Below are 14240 nucleotides of genomic sequence, written 5' to 3'. Positions count from 1 at the left end.
CTTTGAACTTATGCTAGCATTGCAATTTTTTCCAGTGCTGGAGGCCCCCACTCTGACTTGCAGTGTGATAAAGGCACAGGCACCATCCACCCCATTCCTCTAACCCCAGTGCCTTTGGGTGTTGTTTAAATCACAAACAGGCAGAGTACAGGAGGGCTTCTCACACCTGATTTCAATTCCCAGCCCCTGCATACTGGCATAGACAGGCTGCAATGCCTGAAACTCATCCCTTATCATCTCCTTCAGCAAAGGGAGGTGAGCATTTCTCTGCAGATGTGCATTTGCACTCCATCAAACGAGGAGAGTGAAAGCACAGCCCACGTGGCACTCACAGGGACAAACAAATCTCACTGAGCAGAAAGATCTAAGGTCGGTTGTGGATGAACGGGGACATGGAGAGCACAGCAGCCAGATGCTGGACCTCTCCTAGCAACCCCCTGCCTCTGGGCTGCTGCTTCAAAACAATTATCAATCCTGTGCTGATGGAGTAAATACTGTACAGCTGTTCCACAGGCTGCAAATCCATCAGAAGCCAATACCTGACTCAAAGCTGCCATCGGTGTTCAGGAAGCAAACCCTTGGTGTGGCACCCGACCCCAACCCCATCTGCACCACGGAGTTTTGGAAGCTGTGAAGAGGGTCACGGAGAGCAAAGCAGCACTCCCAGCTCTATGACTGCTGGCAGCCGTTCTATGGAGCTGTTTGTAAGGAGAGAACAAAGCCGGGTTATTCAGCAAAGCAGGGACATGTCAGAGGGAAAGGACACGACTTTTCCCTTTGCACACCATGGGGGCAAGAGCCAGGCTGGAGCCTTCCAACCCTTTCTGCTGCAGGGTCAGGGCAAGCAGAAAGCTTCAGCTGGCAGCTTTGACAGTCCACAACTTGCAGGACAGACAATACCACATTGAGGCACTTGGACATGGCTTAGTGGGTATGCTAGTGATGCATTGATGATTGGTCTTGGTGACATGTGAGGTCTTTTGCAATCTTAATGATTCCATTTAGGGACATGGTTTAGTGGGCATGGTGATGATGGGTTGATGGCTGGATTTGATAGGCACAGAGTTATTAGGGTTGGAAAAGGCCTCCAAGATTCTATGCAAACACCTGCAATGTGTGCGATTATGAGCCTGTGCACCTATTGAACCCCAAGAGAAGAAAGATTAGATGATTTGGACAAGTGATTTCAGGCATCAGATCTGCATCACTTGAAGGATGTATTTCTCAATTGTACGGATTAAAGAAAACCTCCCAAAAAATAGGTTTGCTCTCTAGTCAGGGACCTTTCTGTGGTGCCCTATTTCTTCCCCTGGAGGTGGAGGAGAAAGGCAGAGAGGCGACATTCCAGGCAAAGGATGAAAACAGAGCCCTTTAGGAAGACCCTGACATTTACAGGCCCCTGCAGCTCTCAGGAGAGCCCTGGGCCCTGTGCCCAGTGGTGACAGCAACAGGGCACGCAGCTGCAGCCCAGCAAGAAGGCATTCAGCACGTCAGCGCCATGCAGGGCTTCCAGAGGGGCTCCCGGCTGCTTGCTGCACTGCTGCAGGCACAGAGGGTCCCCCGGGCTGGGGTCACCTCCAAGCCACCCGAGCACCCTGTCTCTCCTGCTGTAAGTAGCTGGTGGGGGGGTTGCGAGGAACAATAAGGGGATGGGGAAGAGGGAAATAGCTGGGGTCATAGATCAATGTGGGTTTTTTGGGGGAATTTAAAGCAAGGTTTGTGTGTTTGGAGGTGGGAGTAAGAAGGAACTTCCAGTGGCACAGCCAAAGTGTATACCCCTATTGACCAGCCTGAAAGCACCAGGAAGAAGGTGGCAGTGGTCCCCCACCAGTACAGGGCAGCCCCATATCCTATTACCCCCCCAACCACCAATTCCAGGGGGCACTCACTCCCACAGCAGCTGTCCTCAAGGGCAGGGGGAGCTGCTGATAGTGCAGGGCTGGGTCCTGGCACCACTCCTTCCTTCTGCAGCGGGGATTACCCTCCTACCCAAGCAGCAGCTGCAGGGACCCTCCTGAGCTAGGTGAGAGGAGGTAGGAAGAAGGAATCTATGTCAGAAATCCTGGATGGTTCACACCACCAGCCTTGGTTTGGGAAGTTTATCCCATCTGCCTTTTCAAGGTCTGCCACTCTCAGGAGAGAGAGCTGCTCCCCAAGTCCTGTCTCTTCTTTTAGGTGAATAAGAAATAAAAAGGACAGCACAAGGGGATAAGTGCTGCCTTTATGTGCCAGGAATGGTAGAGTCCTCTGCAGGCCGCTCTTCCCTTCTCAAAGTCATCTGAAAGTCAAGCACAGCTGATTCGGCAATGCTATGAGCCCAGGCCTGGGTCCCACTGCTGATTGACAGCCACCAGTCGCTCTGATTCCCCAGCCAATGTGACTGAGAAAGACAGAGCAATAGGATCCAACTCAGAGAGTGGCCAGCATGAGCTGCTGCTGGAGGGAGCTGCAGGGCTTACCCAAACTTCCTCCCACAGCCCCAAGAGGCATTCATCTGAGCCCAGAAAGAGCAAGGAGAAGTGCAACAGATTGCATTAGACACTGTACTAGTGTACCATCATCCTGAAAATCCCACACGTGCAGTCTCCTTACTAATCCCTCTCTTCCCTTTCCTGCTGGCAGGAGCAAGCCATTGCGATGGCTGTGATGTTCACGTGCCTGCTGGGACCTGCAGCCTGGGTCCTGGCCAACGTGAAGCACTACAGGAGCAGAGCAGACTGAGGAGAAGAACTGAGAAGAACCCTCAGAGCATGTTCATTAAAACTCATGTTGGCATGAAACATCTGGCTCTGCTGGTTTTTCTTGGACCATGTGCTCCATTGCAGGAAAATAGGTTTGTTCTCTTTTTCTGGTGCCACACAATCTGACAGCTGAGCTAGCAGGGTAGAGCAAAACATAACAGTCAATGGACTAGGGAAGGAAGGGCAGGCATTCAGAACTGAGTCACTCTGAACCAAGAGGAAATTTGGAACAAATCTGATTAGAGGGAGAAGGGTGGGGCACAACCAGATGCAGGTTTCGACAATTTTGGTTTTGTTGTGTTTTCAAAGCTTAATTCTTCCTTGTTCAAGACATCTTAGCACCAACACAGCAGCATAGCATCAGCCCATTCTTTCTTTTTCCAGTTGCTGGCATTAAAACCAGAGTCAAGACAGCAACCTTGAGAAAGCATCATAAGGATCAACATTTCTGTACTGGTGACGCAGCATATTTAATAATCAGAGAATCAAAATGCTACATAAGGCACCTGAATCACAGCAGCAATCAGGTTAGCACTGAAACAAGAACTACCCATGGCTGCAGCAGCACTTAAAAAAAAAACAAAAACATTAGTGTACCCAGTTACACTAACATGGCCCCGTTCAGTTTAAAATTACTCTTACAAATCTTGCTATTACACCACTGTTCAATTATTGTACCACGTATTATCAAGTACTATGCATCCAAAAAGATTACTTGAACACAGCCGCCTTTCAAACTTGGTTCGCATTCTTGATGTGCACAATCATCTTCTGTCCTTATAAACACATCCGCAACAGCAAAGTAAAACAATTAAATTATGGGAAGTTTTAAAAGTTGTTGTTAAAAAAAAAAAAAAAAATCACCAAACTAAACCCCAAAACCACGGTGTCATCTCTGGCCTTCCTCAGACCTTTGCAGTGATACTTCCTTGAAAAAAGGCATCGCAGATTCCCAGAAAGAAAAAAAACTTGAAAATAAAGTATGTGCGTACTAAAGTTATACATACTAAGTGAATTATATGCTGCTGGTGATCAGCAGACTAATTTAAGCTGCACTGCTCTGGGAAAAAGGTTATTTTGTTGTTGATTTTTTTTAAATACAAAACTCTAAAGGAAGCATATTTGTAATCAGTCCAGAGACCCAACTACAAAAGAAACACTACAGAACTACAGAAAAGGGAAGGCAGAGTAGTTTATTCCAGCAATACTGCTGCAATTCACTTTAGCACAAAGTGTTCGTAAAAGACAACCACCCCCAGAAGTATATAAAACCAAATCCACTGAATGGTAATCCTGGAAAAAACCCTTTGATGGAGTAAACACTCCCTCTACTGCAAATGAAGAGGAGGGACTGTGGAGAAAGAGGGCAGTAGAAATGATTTTGATAAAGCTGCCTTCAGGCTGCTGCAGGGCAGGGAGGGAGAGGGTACCAGGGAAGGTCATGCCCTCCTAAGGCCAACACCACTAATACCACATACAATGGTCAGGCACCTCTCTAGCACATTTTATAGAGGAGCTTCTGCTACCCCCTTAGCGGGCAAATAGCCTCCACTCCCGTGACATGCAATGAGTATTCACATCCTCCCACAGTTTGACAGCAGGGCTGATAAATCAGCCACCACGGAGCCTTTGACCTCTTTGTTCGAGAGCAGGATGGGAGCTCCCATGGTCAGTGCCACTAATGTTAGCGCATAGGGAAATCTTGACTCCAAGCACCAAAGGGTTACACAGCAAAAGGCCACTTACTCCTCCGAACACGTGTCGTAAAGCTGCTCTCCCCTTTGCCCACCCACCCCCCTTCAATATAATTCAGTACAGAGTCAGTGGTCTGAGTGCTGCTAGCATCAGTAGCAGTAGAAATTCCTCTCCCAGGATAGTGCAAGGTCCTCTATGTCAGGATGTCATGGGCTTGATGCTCCACCAACATCTCCATGCTTCTCACATCTGTGCACCAGAACTCCAGGCGATCTTTCATTCCTTTGATCTGGAAGACAAACCCACAGTAACTTGACTGCTCCAATCCCTACAAACGGCAAAATACTTCAGATCTCCAACTTCTCAAAACATTTGTTATGAAGGGGAACTTGAGAAACTCAGCACCTTCTGTCTATCACCCTGAACTACTCTCTTCCCAAGACAAGATCACCAGCTGCAGCTCAATTCTTCTACGCATTTCTGTTTGAAGGAGCCACATCCTGGAAAACAGTGACCTCACTGAAGTTTTCTGGTGGTTCGGGTGGTTTTTCAAAGGAAAGTGTTTCTATCAGTCTATCTCCTCACAGATCTATAAGCAGTTACTGGAAAAGACATACAGATGCACCATATATGCAAGGAAACAGTTAAAGGCAATGTAAATAATGGAAGAAAAGCTGATATACTCAGAGTTCCCTGCACACCTTCAAGGAGCAATAAAAATCCATTCTCAGTGACCTTTAGCAGTTCTTATTTCAGCTTCGAGGTCAACTAAGGCACAAGAAAATACATCAATACTGCCACAGTATTCCAGCTGGTCATTACCTGTTGTAAATCCAACACACGTGGCTGCACCCACGTCATGTGCACCCTCTTATCCACTTCATCAATACTGCCCTTTACCAAGCCTACTGAGAGAGCCTTCATCACCAGCAGTTCCACCTTAAAAAAAAAAAAAAAAGGAAAAAATTATCAAGAAAACAGGGGATCACTCATTTTCCCAGAGATGTACAAAACCTTTAAATGGGTCAAGATCAAGGCCTGCAGCATCTCTCATACCCATCCTGCTTTAAATAAAATAATTTGTAGAGTGGGTGAGGAGCCACATCTTTCTTTTCACAAAATATTCAACAAGAACTTTTACCACATCCTTGCTGAACGACCTAGTTAGAGCATACAGAGAAACCACAAGATGAGAGTTTTAGCAGGTTCTTCCTGCAAGTTCAAAGGCAGGGTTAATGTCTCAGAGTTGAGCAGGCAGCTGATTATCGAGTTTCTCATGATATTCTCACTGGGTCTAATACTAATAAGTTCTCTTTAACACTAGTAGGATTGCAAATTTGCAGATGACACCAAAATGGTAGGAAAGGCAAAGATGCTGGAAATAAGAGCCACTAGAAAGACAGATCTCTATAGATCATACTACACAGTTCTTAGCTCAGTGACAAGAAGCATGAAGTCCTGAGCCTAGATGAAAGAAGGCCAGGGGAAGCCTCATCATAGCCTTTTAACATATAAAAGGGCAGCAACAGAGAATACAGAGGTGCTATTCTCACATGGATGCAGTGAAAAGAGGGGAAACAAGAGGCAGAAGTTGTTTCAGAGAGAATTCTAGCTGGATAAACAATAAATTCTTCACAGTGAGAAAAATTAAACACCAGTGACAAGACAAAAATCTCTCCCTGCTGGAAACAGTAACACAGCTTGACAGAGTCCTGGATAATATAAATGAAAGGCCTGCTTGCAAAAACAGGTTGGAACAGATACCTAAGAATCTTCCAGATCCACTTAGTAACAGGCAGGAGCAATTTCTTCTAACAGAGTTCTCCAAACACACAAGAACAGGGGAGAAGATTCACACTTAGAGATCACCTGAGGGAGTGGATCCAGTTCAGAAGGTTTTAGAACTTGAAAACTTCAGCATCAAAACATGAACTCACCTCATTCACAGTGACTTTGGCACTCTTAGCAATCTCCTCAAAAGTGAGCTGTCTGTGATTGGCTGGGCGGGTGAAAGTCATCTGAGTTCAAGAAAAGAAAACAAAAAATAAGGCCCCACAGTTCACAGAATCATAGAATCACAAGGTTGGAAAGGACCTACAAGATCATCTAGTCCAACCAACCTCCCATTACCACTGCTACCACAAAGCACTAAACCAGATCTCACAGCTCCTCATCCAGACACCCCTTGAACACTGCCAGGGACGGCGACTCCACCACCTCCCTGGGCAGCCATTCCAGTGCCTGACCACTCACTGAGAGAAAAACATTTTCCTTATGTCTAATCTCAACCTCCTCTGGTACAACTTGTGGCCATTTCCCCAGGTCCTGTTTGTTGCCTGGGACAAGAGGCCAAACCCCTCCTCATCACAACCTCCCTTCAGGAAGTTGTAGAGTGCAGTGAGGTCTGTCCTGAGCCTCCTCTTCTCCAGATGAAACAATCCCAGCTCCCTCAGCCCTCATAAGGTCTGTGCTCCAGACCCCTCACCAGTTTCGTTGCCCTTCTCTGGACACACTCCAGGGCCTGAATGTCTTTCTTGTAGGGAGGGGCCCAAAACTGAACACGATACTCAAGGGGCAGCCTCACCATAGCTGAGTACAGGGGGATGATCACCTCCCTGCTCCTGCTGGCCACACTATTTCTAATGCAGGCCAGGATGCCATTGGCCCTCATGGCCACCTGGGCACACTGTCAGCTCACATTCAGTCAAGCATCAACACCCCCAGGTCCCTTTCCTCTTCACAGTCATCCAGCCACTCATCCCCAAGCCCATGGTGCCGCATGGGATTATTGAGGCCAAAGTGCAGGTCCCAGCACTTGGCCTTGTTGAACCTCATCTCATTCACCTCAGCCCAGCGATCCAGCTTATCTAGATCCCTCTGGAGGGCCTCCCTATCCTCAGGTAGATTGACACCACTTCCCAACTTGGTGTCATCTGCAAACTTACTGAAGGTACACTCAATCCCCTCATCTAGGTCATCAATAAAGATACTAAACAAGATGTGCCCCATTACTGACCCCTAGAGGACACCACTTTTAACAGGTCACCAGCTGGACTTAACTCCTTAAACTACTACCTGTTGGGCACAGTCCTCTAGCCAGTTCCTTACCCAACAAAGGGTGTATCTGTCCAGGCCATGGGCAGCCAGTTTCCCTGGGAGAATACTGTGAGAGATCACGTCAAAGGCTTTGCTGAAGTTTAGGTAAACTACATCAACTTTGCCTTTGCCTCGTCCACCAGTTTGGTCACCCAGTTGTAGAAGGAGATGAGGTTGGTCAAGCACGACCTGCCTTTCATGAACCTGTGTTGGCTGGGCCTGATCCCCTGGATGCCACACACATGCCGTGTGATCTCACCCAAGATGATTTGCTCCATAACTTTCCTTAGTACCGAGGTCAGGCTGACAGGCCTGTAGTTCACCAAATCCTCCTTACAGCCCTTCTTGTAGAGAGGAGTCACATCAGCAAGCCTCCAATCCTCTGGGATCTCTCCAGATAACCAGGAGTGCTGACAGACAGCTAAGAGCAGCTCGGCAATCACCCCTGCCAGCTCCCTCAGCACCCAAGGGTGGAGCCCATCTGGTCCCATGGACTTGTGACAGTCCATATGGAGGAGGAGCTCTCTGACTGTCTCCACCTGAATTGCTGGGGGTGTATTCTGCGTAGCATCCCAGACTTCCAGATCAAGGCATAAAGTGCCCTGAGGATAACTGATCTGCCTCTCAAAGGCAGATGTAAAGAAGGTGTTGAGGACCTCAGCTTTCTCCTTACCCTCAGTGGTCACATTCCCTGCTGCATCAAGTAAAGGATGGAAATTCTCCTTGGTTCTTCTATTACCATTGATATATTTGATATTGATAGATTGATAGTTGTTCTTATGTTGTTTGTTTTTTTCCCCCCTCTACAGCACACACAGCTTTTCATTGCACTGCCCCGCTGAGATCTCAACCTGCAGCACCAACTCCTTTTTTCATATTTAATCAAAATATTTCAAAGAAAACTCTATTTCTGCTGGCAGAAAAGAGTAGCATTCCTCACTCCTCCACAAACCTCGTTGCTCTGAGCAGATTTCCCCACCAACACCACAATCTCCAAATAAAGCAGGTCAGACCACGTTGAACCCCTGACACAAGACAATGCCTATGGTGGTAAAAGCAGTTCCCAGTAGAACACTAGAAGTGGAAAACACACACACAGAATGTGTGCACATAGATGTATAAACACACATTATGATTTAGATAATGCAACACTGAAAACAGATTGAGAGTCAAGGTTTACACATAAACACTATTTGGTAACAATAAAACCAAAGTTTTCAAGTGACAGAGAAAAATGTTTTCAACACTGAGTTACCTCCCAGGGAAAGGACGTAAATTGGTTAAGACTTTAACCACATTTTCTTACACCAGAACATATCTGAAGAGTTATTTCAGATACTACCCTTAGATACAAAGCTTGCTCCTTACTTCTCCACCTCCATCCCCTGACTGAAAGAGAAACCTTTGAATCCTTGAAACCACAAACAAGCACAATATTTGCTTCTTGGCACCACCTAGAGGCAAAACTTGCTGTCAACCAGCTAGTTACACTCCAGAGTTTCTCAGAATCATACAAATGAATCTGCTCAGCAGAGAATGCAGCACTTGACTTTGATGCTAACCCCATCAAAAAGAAGTCAGAGCAGCACCTTTCCATTCCCCACATTTCCCACATGACAGTTCTCAGTTCAGCAGCTCACCTCCATAAGACATAACAGTTGAATCTTCTGCAGCAGAAGCGCTTCATTTGCGGCCAGATCTGGCTGTGAGAGGGTAAAACACAACAAGTCCATTATTACTTATTCTTCCCTGCTGGCAAAGCATGCTATACACAGGAGTAAGCCGAAGAGACCCATTTATGGTGCCTCATAAATCCTCTTGTACGAAACTGAGGCCACTACAAGCCACCCACTGCTTGGCAATGGTTCCATAAAGCAAGTCCCGAGAACTGAGTTAAACACACTGCCCCACAAGGTAGGCAGACTCTTAATAAAAGCCACAGCCTTGTATAAGCAGACAAGTCAATATGCAAACTACTGTCATGTCCATAATACTACAGAAGTTAGGTGTCTGCAGTCACCTAGGAGAGAACAAGGGAGCAAAGAGGCAGATGCTGTCCAAGTGCCCTCTCACCATGATTACTTTCTTTAACTTTGCAGTCCCTGTATTTTCTGACAAAACCAACCAAGATGAAAGGTGCAGTTCTGTGATTAAAATTATACCCAAATAGTCAGGAAATCTAAAGTTAAAGAACCTGGAATCTCCTAGGTGACCTCTGTAAATATCAAGCCTAGGCATCAAGCAGTGTATCAGCTCACTCACCTGCTGACCCCATGCTGACTTCAAAGCCTGAAATGTCTCTACATTACCACTGTTGAAGGCATAAAGCGTATCAATCAGCCACTGCCGATCAGTGCTTCTCAGGGACTCCAGAACAGGGTGCATGAGCTGTAGGACATATGCAAAACATTGTTAAAAGGATAAAATCAACTCCTAGTACTCAACAGCTGAAAGAAAAGTAGCATCCCTTACCAACTCTCCAAAGTTATAAACACCTTCTCCCAAGAGCCCTGCCAGCCCCAGGGTAAAGGCTCTCTCCTGCTGCTCTGATACTGTAGAAAGAAAAAAAAACATACAAACAACACCAAAGTGTCAATAAACATTTGCATAGAGCAGCAGCTTAAGTCCCATTAGCCGCTCCCTCACTTTCTTCTCTGTCTGTATTACTTCATCTCCAGCTCTTCTCCTTATCCTTTCCCATGACTGAAATTCAGAAACTTATAACAAGCACAAGAGTGTAAAAGAAAAAAGAGAGGCTGTTTTTTGAACCTACACTGAAGATTTTGGGAACTAGAACAAACTATCCCTCTTGCCAGCAGCACTATCCCCTGCCTCATCACCTCAGTGCATTAGGAGCAGAATCCTACTCATTCTTCATGTGTTTCCCAACCGTCCCACTCCTCCCTGTCTTCTTTCTAGGGAAGTCCTAAGCCAACAATACACTCAAAACAAAGCTGAGAAAACCAGTGCATTTATTTAGCCTGAAGTGATAGAACAGAGAATAAAGTTGAGGTTCTCTTTGCTAAGCAAAGGAAGAGTTACCTGGCAGATCTTTAACATCAATGCATCCCAGAAACCGCAGAGCATCCTTATAGTAGGAGGCGTGGTTCCCAATCGTCTGGTAGTACTTGCTGGAGAGATCATAGAAGCGGCTATGAACTGAAGTCACCCCAGGGAGATTGTTCAGCATCTCCTCAACCTCCTCAATGGTTTCCTAGCAGAGTAGAAAACTCGTCTGTTACAGAAGGGTACGCTTCATATACATCCACTCCCTATCCTTCCAGTTTACAGTTAAGGGTTATCATATCTGTTCTGCAGGTAACATCCATTCAGTAGTAAGAACAGATGAGACCACAGCCAAAGCCGCTACCACAGTATTAACAATAAAGTAATGGCATTTTTCCTCTAAAGAAAAAAGCAAAAAAACCAACACCACACACAAAAAAAACACCCCAAACTCCATCTATATATACTTAATAGATACTTAATACCATGATCCTTTAAAATATTTGAACTTGCAAAAGGCTCAAGCAGAACTGCATGGAAAATCCTAAACTTTAAAAAATGGTTCTCAGAATCTTGCTGAAAATTCATTGGCTACAAGCACTACACCTACATTTTTATGGCTTACGAGACAGAAAGCAGAACTGCAGGTCTTCCTGGAAGTCCTAGGAGTTGCATGTGTATGATCATCTCATTCACAACTGAAGCACAGACACACCCACTACTGAACTGCATCACTGAGCTCCAAACTATTTGAGTACTTGTACAACTCTAGTTACCACCTCACCTTTGTCACCTGCAGGTCTCCAATGTTCAGCTTCAGTGCCCCAATGGCCGTTTTACACAAAATGACAGCTTCATCACTGCTTTTTACCTGTAGTTACAGAAACCCATACTTGAGTGTTTCCATTCCAGTCAGGCAGGCTCTTGAAACCTAAACCCAGTTATACTTCATTTGTTAACAAGCTCTAGCACTGAAACACAGGCGTTCACTCTAAGGATTCTCCACTATAGCTCTCAACATATAGACATGTCTTTCCAGCTGTTTTGCATATGAAATACATGTTACCACTCACATAGGTGAACAACTAGGAAGGGTGATCTCAAGAATACCTTTTCTCGAGTCTTTTCCAGAAATGTAAGGGCCACAGTGGGATCTGCAACAACAACAACAAAAAAACTGAGAAATTCCACTAAAATAACCTAGGAGTAAATGCTTTACCTAAATTCAAGAATTCTTTCCTATAGCATACTGTCCAAACTTCTAAAGGTTTGGACAGTATGCTACTACCTGTAGGCCAGGCTTTCTGCACGTTAGCTGATTTCTCAGCTGAGCAACAGTACTGATGCTCTTACACGGCACTAATTACTCAAACTCTTTGTGTTGGTGCTTTCCTTTTTCCATACGCAAGGAAGACAACAGCTCAGCACTGAAGTTTTAGCTGTTACCACTACCTAGTTTCATGGGCATCACTCCTTAAAAACGCTGTAAGCAATGAGTAAGGTCACTTACCTGTCATCTGCCTGACTACATGAAGAATGATCTCTACAAGGGACAAGGGATTCACCCTAGAATGAAGAACCCATCGTCAGAGCAGTACTTGTCAGCAGTAGGTTATCTAAAAACTTCCAGACAAATAAACTCACCTGTGTTCAAACTCGCTGATGAAGTTCTCATAAAGCTGTGGGTACAAAGATATGAACAGTCAGGGAAAACAGATGTTTTGCTTTATCCACGACATTCACTTCTTCATTGTATTCCCATTCATTTTTCCAATAAAGTAGGGAGCATCCAATACAGGAAAAGAGCTATGTCACACAAAATACAGGATCCAAAAATTGCTTTTTTGGGATAATTCTATCCATTCAGTATCCTCCCACCTGCAAGGGGCGTTTCATGAACTTTATGAGCTAGCAGATACTGAAACACAATGCCTCTCTGCAGACCAGCTTGGTGCTTGCCTTCTACTACCAATGCACACATAGCACAGGCCTGAACATTTCAAAACTCCCTGCACACGTTATCCAACTCCTTTACACACATTAGAAACTAGTGGCCCTTCATCAAGGAAGCAATTACCTCATGGGAAACTGAATTTTAAAAGAGACACAAAGGAAAAGGAAAGTGAGGAAAGAAGGAACGCTTACTTGTAACACACAGAGGATATGAGTAAGCCCCTATCTTCATAAAGGAAGAACTTGACAAAGCACAGGTGAACTACTGTAACAATGCTCTGTAACTACTATATATACACTGCAGCCAGACTATCCTGTATTTGCAACAGTAAACCACCCTATTACAAAAGGGGAAAAAAAAAGACCACTACAACCACTACACCCCCTGTCCAAAATCTGGAGTGGACAAAAATCACAATAACATTAATTTGAGGCTCGCTACACAGCACGTTTAATCTTTGCACACTTCCAAAAAAGCTACCCAAATCCCACACACACTCACACCTGCTTCACAAACTCCTCCCAGAATAAGTTTCTCTAGTTCAGTATTTCTCCTGAGATAAGTCACAGAGCACTTAGTTTTGTTAGCAGGAAAATACTATCACTCATCTTTGTCACAGAAAGGAGAACAAAGGCTCAGGGATAGCTGAGCACCTCACCTTGATGAGTCCATCTCCTTGGGCAAAGCAAGGGTCCTGCACAAAGTCCAAAACTTGCAGCGTCAGCTGGTGCCAGAGCCTTCAAAACACAGAATCACAGAACTGTGAAGATTGGAAAAGACCTCTGAGATCAAGTCCAGTCCATCCCCATCACACCTAATGGCCACGTCCCCCAGTGCCACATCTCTGTAGTTCTCAAACATCCCCAGAGACTGTGACCGCACCACCTCCCCAGGCAGCCTGTGTCACTGCATCACCACTCCTTCCAAGAAGAAATGTTTCCTAATGTCCAACCTGATCCTCCTCCTGATCAGCAACTTGAGGCTGTCACCTCTAGTCCTATCACTGTTACCTGGGAGAAGAGGCCAATTCCCACCTCACCACAACCTCCTATCAGGCAGTTGTTAGGAGTGATAAGGTTTCCCCCAAGCCTTCTCTGCTCCAGACTGAACCATCCCAGTTCCCCCAGCCGCTCCCCATAAGGCATGTGTTCCAAACCCCTCACAGCCCCATTGCCCTTCTTTGGACACACTCCAGGGCCTCCATGTCCTTCTGGTAGTGGGGGACCAAACACTGAGCACAGCACTCAAGGTGTGGCCACAAGAGAACTGAGTACAAGGGGACGATCAGCTCCTACTCCCGCTGGCCAGGCTACTACAGACACAAGGTAGGAAGCCGCTGGCCTTCTCGGCCACCTGGGCACGCTGCCTGCTCACGTTCAGCAGCCGCTGTCAGTTAACCCCCAGACACTTTTCCCCACGTGCAGCTTTCAGTCACTACCCCCGGCGCAACACCCGGGGCCACGCACAAGCAGAGCATCCCGCCAGCTCACACTGACACCAGCCCCGCCGTTCAGGAACGAGACACAGCGGTGACCCCACCACACCGAACCGGGACTCCCCGGCCGAACGACCGCAGCACCGGGGGGAACACGGAAAGCACCCTCCGCCATCCCCCGCGCCTTACCGCAGCGCTGACCGAGCCGCCGCCCCCGCTCCCCCCAGCCCCGTCCGGAGCCCAGCACCCCGAGGAGGACCCCGGCAGCCACCTCGGGGCGATCCCGCGGAGCCCCCCCCGGCTCTCACTTCTT

At 46.5% G+C, this 14240-nt stretch overlaps 1 protein-coding gene and 1 long non-coding RNA gene across 2 annotated transcripts in view; one reads left to right on the top strand and one right to left on the bottom strand.

Annotated features, from left to right (window-relative positions):
* The first annotated feature begins 2730 nt into the window (after window positions 1-2730).
* Window positions 2731-3321, top strand: LOC116216646. The gene is made up of 2 exons (XR_004159806.1): window positions 2731-2833; window positions 3126-3321. It is a non-coding gene; the product is annotated as an uncharacterized LOC116216646 (long non-coding RNA).
* A 588-nt stretch (window positions 3322-3909) lies between these two features.
* The window catches only part of PSMD13 (proteasome 26S subunit, non-ATPase 13), a 10515-nt gene continuing 184 nt past the window's right edge, over window positions 3910-14240 (bottom strand). The window contains exons 2-13 of the mRNA XM_010710915.2: window positions 13151-13233; window positions 12183-12217; window positions 12049-12104; window positions 11649-11692; window positions 11323-11409; window positions 10575-10746; window positions 10005-10084; window positions 9795-9920; window positions 9173-9235; window positions 6374-6454; window positions 5259-5375; window positions 3910-4725 (exon numbers count right to left, since the gene is read on the bottom strand). Of these exons, the coding sequence (XP_010709217.1) occupies window positions 4630-4725; window positions 5259-5375; window positions 6374-6454; window positions 9173-9235; window positions 9795-9920; window positions 10005-10084; window positions 10575-10746; window positions 11323-11409; window positions 11649-11692; window positions 12049-12104; window positions 12183-12217; window positions 13151-13233 (1040 nt within the window). The 3' untranslated portion in view covers window positions 3910-4629. The remainder of the gene's footprint in view (window positions 4726-5258; window positions 5376-6373; window positions 6455-9172; window positions 9236-9794; window positions 9921-10004; window positions 10085-10574; window positions 10747-11322; window positions 11410-11648; window positions 11693-12048; window positions 12105-12182; window positions 12218-13150; window positions 13234-14240) is intronic.

Source organism: Meleagris gallopavo, chromosome 5 (genome assembly GCF_000146605.3).
Source record: "Meleagris gallopavo isolate NT-WF06-2002-E0010 breed Aviagen turkey brand Nicholas breeding stock chromosome 5, Turkey_5.1, whole genome shotgun sequence".
NCBI lineage: Eukaryota > Metazoa > Chordata > Aves > Galliformes > Phasianidae > Meleagris > Meleagris gallopavo.
The sequence above is the reverse complement of the archived record's forward strand: the minus strand, read 5'-3'. Positions and strand labels throughout refer to the sequence as shown.